This window comes from Microtus ochrogaster, linkage group LG9 (assembly GCF_000317375.1).
Source record: "Microtus ochrogaster isolate Prairie Vole_2 linkage group LG9, MicOch1.0, whole genome shotgun sequence".
Lineage (NCBI taxonomy): Eukaryota > Metazoa > Chordata > Mammalia > Rodentia > Cricetidae > Microtus > Microtus ochrogaster.
The window spans coordinates 13,918,896-13,930,972 of NC_022034.1; the positions used below are offsets into that span (position 1 = coordinate 13,918,896).

A 12,077-nucleotide genomic window follows, 5' to 3' on the forward strand; every position below is an offset into this window, starting at 1 on the left:
TTGCCTTTCTCATAATATCAAATGGTGTGTGTGTGTGTGTGTGTGTGTGTGTGTGTGTGTGTGTGTGTGTTTATAGCCCTTCTTCCTAGGGTTTGAACTGTGTGAAAAGTAGTAGTTACCATTCCTACACATTTCCTATTTGTATTGTAGGTATGTATGTAGGCACACACAGAAATCCTAAGGTTTTTATGTAAGCATTATATCACACTGGTTTTTGCCACTTTAAAATCTATACTCTATTGATGGACGTAACCTATGCCAGTAATCCCTGTTACCCATTTTAAGTTATTTCATATCCGTTGGCAAAATTATAGTCATTTACCTCTTGGTAGAATTATAATTTTCAACTTTTTGGATAATGTGCATAATGCTGCAGAGGATGTATATCTTCTCTTGTGTAAGTGATATGCTTCAGCCTTTATTGACAAATTATTGTCCAACATTGGTATATAAATACCAGTTTGTGCCCTTTCCACTCTCACTGCCAAGCGTAGAATCCTTGAAGCATCTAATTCTTTCTAACCTTGACGAACTTTTTTATAGTGTTCCATTTGTGAAACTATGGATTGTCTTGGCTTTAATTTGCACATCTCTGCCTTTTTTTTTATATGTGTAACTTAGTTAATGGTTATAATTCATTGATCTGCCATAGTTTGTCTTACATCTCCTGGTTGTTTATCTTATGGTTGGTAATGCCTAGTGTGTAGGCATCTCATTCATATTGTGACCACTAATCCTTTGGCCCTCTAAACACAATTCTGAATGTACGATGTGTCTTGATAGTGTTTTCATTGAAAATTTTAACAGAAAAAGATCTATCTTTTGTGGCTTCTGCTTTTGCATCTTCTCCACTTTGGGTCATAGATATTACCTGCAAAAGACTGAAATTTTGTTTTTCATTTATCATTAATTAAATTGCAGTTTGTCTTTTCTCTGTAAATGCTTAATTGCACCCATACCATTTAATGAATGGTCTGTCCTTCTCTTTTGTTAAGAGAATCTCATCTCTTGTGTATCAGAAACCCACATGTGCTTGGGTCTTTTTGTCCTGTTGGTCTGTCTCTGTTTGTAGCAATACTGCCTTAATTTTGATACAGGTAGGGTGAGTCTCCCATGAGCATTGTTGGTATTATTCAGGAGTGTCTTGGCCATTCTTGATACTATATAATTTTTATCTGAATTTTAATTTTATATATGTTATATATGGAAATTGAAGTTCTTTTTTAAAGTATGATTGAGATTTTCATGCAAATTACATTTATCAGTTTTTTTATGTGCTGAGTTCAGTTCAAAAATGAGTGCTTGGGTGGTCAAAAGGAAATGTCCTAATTTTTGCATAAATTGTCAAGAACAGCCTGTATTTCAAAGGTGCTTGAATAGTCAAAGTTTTTATACTTAAGGAAGCACTTTTAAAACCATCTTTAAAGTCCTTTATTTGCTAATTTCTTCATACAATGTTTATTAATTGTTTACATATGACTTTCTGTTGTAGAATATAGCAGTAGCTTGAAAACCTCAGGCAGTCACTTATAGAGTATGTGAGTTTTTTCAGTGCTTATACATGGTACAATTGACACTTCTACAGCCTGTCTTGCTAATGATGTTTGTTTACATGGTTTGTGTCAGATAGCGTGGGGTGTGTGTGTGAAGTGTAATAATTGTCTTGAGTCAGATGTGCCTAGGCAAATGGGATTAACTGTTTGCTTACTTTTGGCCTTCTGTAGAGACTTGTAGCCACTACAGGAAGCAAACAGCGCAGCCGCCTTTCCATTATGGCCCAGTACCTCTGCAAGGTTGAGCACCTCTTTACCATTCCAGGGAAAGCTTTTGTTCCCAAACCAGAGGTGAGTCTTTACGTGTTTGTGTTAGTTCATGAGTGTGACATGTATCTGCTCCCCTGAAGAAAGTTTGCAGGAAACCGTCTGTAAGATCTAAAACTTGGCTGCAGCTGGCCTAGTAGAGCATGACTGCTTCAGAACATGATGGAATTAACATATTTTAGTCTCTTTTCTGATTACGCAAGTTTAAATTATTCACATAAACACTCTTTTCTTTTTCTAAGTCATTAATGTACAGTCTTTTTTCTCTTAGAAGTTGTATTATAAGCAATGAATTAACAAACAAATTACTGGAAAACCTACACTGTTCTTTGCACCAATGGGAAGTCCAAATTTTTGATAGAATATCCTAGTTGCATATCATAATTTAAATGTATATTTTAAAAACTTTCTTTGTACTTTAAAAGTTATTTACTTCTCTTAACTGAAGATGCTCATTTATAACAGTGATTTGTTAACTTGAATAAAATTTGAGGAAAAAAGTACAGCTTAAAAATGATTGAGCCAAGCATAATGTCTCTGAGCCCCAGCACACAGGAGGCCGTCTGGCTTCTCCAATACCTTGTATGAGGGGAAAACTGTGACTGAGTCAGATAGTGCTAACTGTGAGATTCATTGGGATGGGGTAAATATAAATAATTGGGGAAATGAACTTAATCTATTTTCTAGATGCAAAAGAGAGAGCAGCCCTTGCATATTTAAAGCAAGCAGAGGTCTTATTAGTCGGCTTGTACTTAGAAAGTGCCATATTTTAGTTTGTGCTTATATTGGCTTTCATATGCTGCAGTAGCATCTACCAATTCATGAATCGTATCTAATTTTAGTTTGCATACATTATATCATAACACATGATAAATTAGGATGGAAGCTGGGGCTTGAGGCTGATGGCTTGGGCAACATGTACATGAGTTCTGGTCCTCTGTACCGGAGTCTCCTCCACATCCTGTGGCTTTAAAACAGAAACCGGCTACTCAGGCATTGTCCACCAGAGGGCAGAATAGGCGATATCCTTGATCAACACCAAGGGAAGGTACTTTTTATACTTCATAATTACAAAAAAAACTAATCTAAAATATATCTTTAAAAATAAATTAATGCTGTCACCCATCGCCTTATTAATATAGCCAGACCTCTTTCAATTATATACTTTTAAATAAAACATGAATGCAATAATAGGAAAATAAAGAAATTCAAGACAGATATAATTGTATATGGTAGTTTGTTGTCATTTTAAAGTACCTCATAATTTTTTTTTAATATTTTGTCCTCTTTGTAAAGAAAGTTGAGCGTAAGAGTATTTTGTCTCATTTTCTTCATTCTAGTAAAGTTTTAGCAGGCTCCCAGAGCTTCGTTGCACATTCACAGCACAGCTCTTACACGTAATCCTTCAGGTTATATGCTAACCTGTTCTCTGGCTGCCAGGTAGAGGTCTGTTTCTGCCTGGTGGGGTAGATCCGTGGTTTCGGGTTCTTTTTTATATAAGAAGTGCAGAAAATAATACCAGAGATAAGTAGTAGCACCGCTGAGATGAACCCAATGTAGACAGCTCCTCCGGGTTCATATTTGTGGCTTTTCGGAATGGTCACATCTAGAAAGTTTTCTATGATCTCCTTGGTGTACCACACTGTTGGGATTAAGCCAGCGATCCCTGCAGCCATGAAGCAGACTCCTCCAGCCAAGGAGATCTGGCTCTTGGTGTATGTGTCCCCACCTAAGTGAGTGCATTTCATCCCCACTACAGAAGTGCAGATCCCCAGAGCAGACAGAACGCAGGCCAGCACCATGGTGGCCCTGGCCGTCTGTACGTGGACAGGTAGAGACAGGATGGAGTATTTCAGGGTACAGCTGAACATCCCAGTGCTGTACCACGTGCAGTCCATCCATAGCCCGTGCACCTGCACGATAGCAGTTACAATGTTGTAGCCTGGCTCTGCACTGACCTTCCAGTTGGGCAGCATAGTGGCAGTGAGTACTCCAGAGACCCCAGATAAGGCCAGGATGAAAGCAAGGAGCTGGAGACCCGCTGAGGCCATGATGTTACTCTTAACTTCTGTTCTCTTAGAAGAACCCAGTGGTTAATTGTGGTGCGTGGTCAAATCAGGAGCTATGCTGTGGAGTGGAGAACCAAATAACAAAAGCTAGGGAAAAAAGCAGAATAGAATTGGAGGAACAGGAGAATAAGTTAACAAAGGCTTCATACAGGAGCCAGAACATACCTGAATAGCACCCGTGTCTCCATGCTGCATACATACACACGCACATAGGCACACACACAGAGCAGATGAGGATGCTGCTATCTCAGAGAAAGGTTCCTAAGTGGGCCTGCGGAATAGCATTCTACTGAGTGAGCATCACAAGAAGTGCTGAATTTGGAGCATACTGTAGTTATCCACATAAGACCCTAATTATTCTGAAAATGTCTATGAAATGAGCATATACCTTGTTAGGCAGTTTAGACACTTCAAATTGTGGCTGTAGTATCTGATACAGAATTTTATTAGCATTATAGATCATTTTAAATAACTTTGTTTTAATGAAAATAAGTCATAAGTAATTAAAAGCTTAAATCTACCTCCTATAAATAATTTATAGATATAAGAAAAGTTAAGAACTGAAAAATGGTTTGAATTAAATCTTCACTCAGCACACATCATGTGTGCCCGAGGGTCTTGTTGAAGGAGAAAGAGAAACTGAAGGACTTTAGAGTCCTGCACAGTCCTTACCTAGGTTAGCATTTATTTAGCATCATGTCCCTGGTACTAGCTTATGAGAATGTAAGATCCTTTCTACTTGCAACCAAAGTCCTTCCCACGTAACAATCCAGAAGAAGTGTTCAGCCACGAAACTGGCTCCCCTGCGTGATTCAGATGCAGGAACAGAAGATCTTGAAAGTCTGTGCCAGAAATAGCCACATAGTTGGCTGTAGGTAAAATATCGGCCCACCCCTTGTTTTACTTCAGAACAGCTTCCTACTTCCGTGTTCATATTCCTGTTCACCATATGACTGCATCTGACAGTGTGTGCTGCTTGGTCAACAGTGTAAAGTCTTGGGAATGCTGCGGTTTTGGCTTATTTTTTGTCTTTCTGAAACAATTGTTAATGATATGCTGCATTGACTTAGGATTCTCATGCACCCACTCTTCACATAGCTGGAAGTGGTTCTTGGTTTCATGTTATTTCTCTGTATTTGAGTATCCTTCCAGAAAGTGGGACTTTAGGGGTTTTTCTTTTCCTTCCATGGACTGACTTAAGTTTCTTAGAGTCCTAGAGCTGAGGGAAGCCTTAGCTGTAATCTTGAGTTTCATTACTTTGTCCAATCAGTGAGCTCAGGTGGAAACCTCCATGCCCGTCTTCTATGGAGCTGCCAGGTGCAGCTCTTGTTAAAATACCTTAACAAGATAATCTGAGCCTGTGTGGAAACCACAGACCTGCCATGGCTACAAGTGAGTCTCTAGGTCATCAGAGCTTCCTCTGCCTAGACTGAGTTCTAGTTTTGTCACTCCCATGATTTTAGGAGTCTCTGAGATTTTACATTCTTCTGAGTCAGTATGTGTACAAACCTCAGTGATCTTAGGGCGTATCTGCTGCTAAGCTGTTAGATCCTTTTGTTTGCCAGATTCCCCAGCTCTAACCAACAGAAAGTTAAAAGCTTGAGGGGGGAAGCAGGGATGAGCACATGTGTATTCAGTTGTACACTAGCTCCTGAGTTCAGGCACGTGTGTACAGTTTTGCACGAGCTGCTGAATTCAGGCACGTGTGTACAGTTTTACACGAGCTGCTGAGTTCAGGTACGTGTGTATAGTTTTACACCAGCTGCTGAGTTCAGGCACATGTGTACAGTTTTACACCAGCTGCTGAGTTCAGGTGTCAGTCACCGAGACTGTTTCACAGTCTTTCTGGCCCAGGAGTTTTCCAGCAGTTGAGGTCACTGTTAACACTCCCTAAGATCATTTTGATGCTTGCTTTCATTTTTGCTTTGATGGGAAATTTTAATATGATCATTCTATCCAGCTTTTCTATCATAGCCCTTTTCATTCCATCAACAGTGTTTCCTAAATGTCAGTATCATGCAGACCTGCAAGCAGTTGTTGTCATAAGTAACAAGTCCTGGCAGCAATAAATTGCAGACAGGCAAGCTAGCAAGTAAATACTAAGACACTGCATCATCTAGTTAGCACAACGCTTGCTTCCTACAGAAGGTGACTTCACATCCTTCTTGTGCATAGAGAGTTCTGTTTAAAACATGTTCTCTACAGTGAAGGCTCTTCCTTCTCCAGGTTCACTACTGCACTGGCGCTCTCTCCAGCCACAGGCATAGTAGTTTGTATGGCGGGCTCCCTCGGTGGGGTGGGGAATCAGAGGTGTGGTGACAAGAGCAGTATAGGAACCACTGTGGCCATCCCTCCAAGCGTGGGGCACCGATGGGAACTGGAACCTTTAGGACACATTTCCAGCACACTTCACATGGAGAACAGAACCTAGAATTGTCCAGTCTATGAACTGCTTGCTAAAATGAAATTTGCCCTTTTTTTTCAAAATGTAAAGCCAGCTTTCCAGAAAAGATTCATTTATACCAAAAATACTTTAAGACAGATACATAACTTCCAATTCGGATGCAGCAGTAGCCACAGTTCTGGACTTAGCCGCCTGCACGGTGTTGAAGCTCCCTCTACCTTTGCCAGTAACCCTCCCACCCCAGTCTTACCTGCCCTGTGAGCTGGCTCCCGACGTCTTCAGGGTCTGTGCCAAGAAGCCACACGGGGGAGGCTGGTTCTGCAATCTGAGCATTGCCTGTGAAGTGCCCACAAGTTAGAGGGAAATAACAAATAAAGAGTCCCTTCGAGATGAGGCTGAGAACTGCTGACGGCGCTAAAGATAAATACCAGGTTCTCCTCTCAGTCTGAGCTGTGGGAGAATCAAGAAAGGAGAGGTGGGGAAGCGAGGGAGTTGTTGAGCCCTGCTTTGCACAGAGGAGGATTATCTGGGTGCTCACAAAAGGCCGCCTTTTCATGTTCTGTTTTAGTCATAGTTATAATTTAGTTTTGAATTTTTGTCAGTGTTGGAAGATGCGGTTCTGTGTCCTTAGTTAAAGAATGCCGTCTGAAACGGGTCAGCCGGATGGCGCTTTGCAGACGCTAGACTGCCACTTTCAGGTTTCATTCCGTTGCTTCTTGTCTTGTGTGAAGCTAAGACTCCCAAAATTGTTAACTTTTAAAAACCACTCAGAAGAAATTTTTCCTTAAGATTTTTAGTTAATAAGAGAAAGTGCAGCTTTTGGGTACAGTGTGGTCCATAAAGCCTCAGATGTGTTGCTCTGCCTCAGTCACTCCCCTGAGAATCTCAAGTAACAGCTGTGTGAGCTGGACTTCAGGGAACGGGAAGACACTGTACAAAATGATGACATGAAGCATGGCAGTAACAGCTCGGGCCGAGGGCATGTCTGCAGGTGTTTGACTCAGCCCTTTAGCTTAGCTTTCTTTCTTAATAATTTTAATTTTACAGGTTATAAATCACATAGCCGTTAGGCAGAAAAGAATAACCTTTTAATTAGATTTTTAAACTTTACAGCCTGTTTTTGAAAATTGTTTTCTTCATATGGCATATTCCAATTATGGTTTTTCCCTCCCTTCACTCCTCCCAGATGATTCCTACTTCACCACCTAAATCCACACCCTTTACTCTCATTAGAATACAAACAGCTATCTACAAAAAAATAGAAGTGATAATGAAAATAAGATAAAAATAAAAAATAATCGGACAAAAAAAACCAATGAGAAAGCATAAGGAACGCACAGACGCTAAGACGTGTTAGATGTTAGTGGTTGCTTTAAAAGAAGTTAAGAGAAAGCCATGTTTCAGATGTTCAAGTTTTCCCAGTGTTCTCTTGGATCTGCTTTTCTTTTCCCACTTTGGCATTTAGCAAGTTACTATTTTTTCTCCCTTGGAGGAGTAGCGTCTGGATTCTTCTAAGCTGCACTGCCCTTTAATAAAGACTTGATCATGTAGAAGTATGTGGACCATTCTGTAGATGTTTGCCGGGGTGTACTTTACTGTGTTAACATCACTGTTATTACTGCTGCTTCAGAAGCATCCTGGACACTCCCTTCAGGCCCTGGTGTGGACTCCTTCCTGGGGCTGCCTGAGATGCACCCTTTAGCTAGCAGATGAGAGAGATGGACGGACCTTCTCGTGGTCCTGACGGCCTGCCGAGCGGAGCTTAAGGAGGAGCATATTTAGAAATATAATACAGAACGCTATCAGCTTCTGATGTGGATATTAAAGAGTCTTTGAAGTCCACTGATACTGTTCAAGATAAATATTATATTCCCTTAGTGTAGGACCTTCTCCATGAATTCCCAAGCTGTGCTTCCATCTGCTGACTTGACAGGACCGGATTCAACGATTTGCAAAACTGTCCCCTTTACCTTCCCCAAATGTACTCTGTGTATGTAAAAGCTGACACTCCCTGCCATTTGGTAAGGCTTAAATCTTAAATGTCATCCTTGTTTCCGTACACAGCATACATTTGTTCAACACTGTTTTGAGTCTGACTTTAAAGTAGCTCAGAGCCTCTCCTGCCTTTCTGAGGCTCAGCAACATTGCAATGTAGCCCTGCCACGGGGAAGGCCTTCTGCCCACCTGACAACACCAGGGCTCCTGAGCTGGGCATGGTCCTGGGTCATAGTGCAGTCTAGTAAGTATTTGTGGATGAAAAATTCATCACTGCTTTTCAATATATAAAGTATTAGTTAAGCTATAAATTGCTTTTGAATGATCAAAAATAAATTTAATCATTTCTAAACAGGACTATAATTTCTCAAGTAATTTTGGAATTCTTTGGTTTGGCATCTTTAATAATATCCACACTTAAAAACCTAACTGCTAAGACTATATACTGTTTAAGGCACCTATAACATCTAATTTCCAGACAACCTGTGAGGTAAAAGGAAGAAAACCCAGTTAGTGGCTTAGCTGTGGTTGTAATGACTAAGTCGCAGGAATGGAAACAAGGCCCAGCCCAGTACAGCTTCTGATGCAATGTGCACTCCAGCACCTCTTTAGAAAGTGTGTGTGTGTGTGTGTGTGTGTGTGTATATGTGTGTATGTGTGTGTATGTGTGTGTATGTATGTATGTATGTATATGTATGTATGTGTGTGTATGTGTATGTGTGTGTATTGTGTACAGCCACTTCACACTTCAACTCTAAACCCCTACTTACTACTCAAGCTAAGTCTGTTTGGGGCAGAGTAGTTCCATCTATTTTCATGTATCTAAGGAAAGCTTTTGTGAGATCTTTTAACATATTATGTTGATGATTGACTTCTCTTTCTTTCTGAAATCAGTGACTTAAGTATCCTATAAACATACCTCCATAGGCCCAGCAGCACATCAAGCACTTTGGGTTTTCCTCTGCCTTCTTATCACCTGCTCCTAATAACCAGTAATAGCCTCAGAGAATGCCAGGGTGTCAGCTCTGGGAGAGGAAACCTGAGGTTCCCTGAAGATGAGCAACATCAATAAGGACTTTGAAAGCCACTAGCAAGACCATGTTAACATGGAAGGTAAAATTTTATGGCATCCCACTAATACATGAACTAATATGCCTGCTGGAAGCTTCAGGTATTGTTCCAGCAGGCATATTATTGAGGGATTATGGGTGAGGCTTCCCTGTCATTCCCAGGAGACAACAATCTCATAGCAGATTCCTTGCTTCTCTGGCTCTTACAATATTTCTGCCCCTCTTCTGAGATGTTCCCTGAGCCTTAGATGCAAGAGTTGTGTTGCAGATGTGTCCATTGGAGCTGGGAAGCCCAAGACCACTTGTTCTTTACACAGTGACCAGTTATGGTTTTCTGCAGTGGTCTTTGTTGCAGAGGGAAGTTTCTGTGAAGGGTGAGAGCGACACCTCCTTTGGGCTTAAAGATATTTAGAATGCAGTTAGCAGTTACACTGGTTTAGTAACATATGGTAGCAAGCCCTCTGACAACCATGATGTCACTGGCCCCAGTAGTTGGCTAAGGTTCTAGAACCAGGCATGATAACCCTCCCTCCTTTCAGGTTGTTACTTAGGGGCATCCTAAAAACAATCCAGGCTGTTGTTGTTGCCCTTGGCTGCTTCTCAGAGATGCAAGGTTAAGTCCCCATTGCTGAAGGTGCCATGCTCTTCAGACATAAGAGCTGGACGATCCAAGCTGGGTCTGACTTGAAAGCCTCTCCCTGTGAGAACTAGTTTTTGTAGTATTGGAAGGCGCTATGCCAACTTCTAAGGGAGGGAAGCATCAGCAACCCTGCCCACCTACAGTACTGATGAGCGACGATGAAGCCAGAGTATTTCAAGTATGTCTAGTTTCTTTTTCTTTCTTCCCTCTATTTCTTTCTTTTTTCTTCTGATTTTATTTTATTCTAACTCAATAGATTTTTCAAGAGAAAAAAATAATGGTTGTTGTATTAAATAAGTGTTCAATTATAACTAAAAAGCACTTTATACCTGTTACCATAGTTACTGCACTTCCTGTGTGGCTTTAGAGAAAATGGCCTCCATCACTCAGAGTAATTTTAAGAAATGCTTTTGCACCAGTCGGTGGTGGCACGTGCCTTTAATCCCAGCACTCAGAAGGCAGAGATAGGTGGATCTCTGAGTTCTAGGCCAGCCTGGTCTATAAGAGCTAGTTCCAGGACAGGCTCCAAAGCTACAGAGAAACCCTGTCTTGAAATGGAAGGAAGGAAGGGAGGGAGGGAGGAAGGGAGGAAGGACAAAAGAACTGCTTCTGCAGGAAAGAGCAGAGAAAGTTAACAGGAGTGACCTTCCCAAAGCCAGACAATTGCTAACTGAGCTCTCTACCAGTGAGTTTTAGGGTTCTGCCATGTATTATTGTGCTTGTGAATGGGAATTTTCCATCAGCTGTGACTTAATGCCTATTTACCTGGGTAGCAGATTAATGTTCGAAGTCTGCTAGCTTATGTAGAATGCTATGATAGTCAGCATTTTAGGGCTGTTTAAATAAAGCAAGCATTAGAAACTCTCGTACTCGCAAGCAGTAACTGTATTGCAAAGGGATGATACTAAGCAGTAAGGATGAAGCCAATTTATAAAATCCACAAATACTGCTATAAGTGGCAGCTACGTTGCTACAAGATTGGATCATCCTTCCCAAATGTGTGCCTTTGGTCTTAGCAGCACTTGGACTCATCCAGTGTTCTGACACTTTCGTAGTTCCAGATTGGGTGGAGGCTATATTTGATCGCATGCTGTTTGGGTTTTGTTTTCCTGCTGAAAGGTGATCTGACGCCAGTAGGTCATTGACTGTGCACTGAGTCTACAAGATAACTTCTTAGTTAATGGTTTATTGGGGAGAATCATCGGAGATGACTGAAGAAAGTGGCAGGAAGAGAGGCGAGGCAGGAATGCCTGTGGATGCAAATGTTATAGGGCCCAGGAGGTCACAGAATGACAAAGCAGGGTGAAGTATAGAAGATGCTCTAGGACCTTCCCAGACCTGGAGAATCAAGATGAATGGGCATGTCAAGGTCCTTGGACAGTCATCGTGGTAAATCTTGGCTGCTTCTCCTTTCCAGTTTAAGGACCTGTTCCTCCCAGGAGTACCCTAAAAGTGAGCCATCCTTCTCTCCCTCCAACAGTGCCTGCCTTCTAAAAGTCCCAGCTATCTCTGCCACTCCCTCCTTACTGCTGTCTGTAACTACAAACCGCCTGTGTTTGCAGGGCTAAGGCAGTCTCACAGGAAGTGTATGTTAACTAGAATTGATAAAGAAACTTACAGAATGCAGTTGGAAAGTGTTGTAAGGTTATTAAGGAGAGGGTGGGGAAGGAATGTTATTGAGAACATTTAATATTGTACTTAGTATTCACAACAACTCTTCACCATAATCTTCACCAAAGAGGTCTAAAGTTTGAATTTTTTATTTAATTAACATTTTTTTCCATTTATTTTACATGCTGACCACAGCTTCCCTTCCCTTTTTTCCCATTCTTTTCCCCATCCAGTCTTCTATTCAGAAAGGGGCAGACCTCCCATGGGCTTGCACAAAGCAGAGCACCTGGAGCTGAGGTGGGACCGAGCTCCTCCTCCCTATGTCAAGGCTGCGAGAGCTAATTCAGAAAGGGGAACAGTTTCCCCAAAAGCCAGCTAAGCACCAGGAGCTGGTCTCACTGCCAGGAGCCTTACAAATAGACCAATCTATACAATTGTCACATGGAGAGGGCCTTGGTTGGTCCCATG

The 12,077-nt window shown here is 41.3% G+C and overlaps 2 protein-coding genes across 2 annotated transcripts in view; one reads left to right on the forward strand and one right to left on the reverse strand.

Annotated features, from left to right (window-relative positions):
* The window catches only part of Tfb1m (transcription factor B1, mitochondrial), a 38,474-nt gene that overhangs the window by 22,508 nt on the left and 3,889 nt on the right, over positions 1 to 12,077 (forward strand). Inside the window, exon 5 of the mRNA XM_005363412.1 lies at positions 1,725 to 1,844. Within this exon, the coding sequence (XP_005363469.1) occupies positions 1,725 to 1,844 (120 nt within the window). The remainder of the gene's footprint in view (positions 1 to 1,724; positions 1,845 to 12,077) is intronic.
* Positions 1,851 to 6,786, reverse strand: Cldn20 (claudin 20). Its single transcript, XM_005363411.3, has 2 exons — positions 6,544 to 6,786; positions 1,851 to 3,976 (listed from the first exon to the last, which is right to left on the reverse strand). Exon 2 carries the CDS (start codon positions 3,869 to 3,871, stop codon positions 3,212 to 3,214), a length of 660 nt encoding a protein of 219 aa, XP_005363468.1. The 5' UTR covers positions 3,872 to 3,976; positions 6,544 to 6,786; the 3' UTR covers positions 1,851 to 3,211.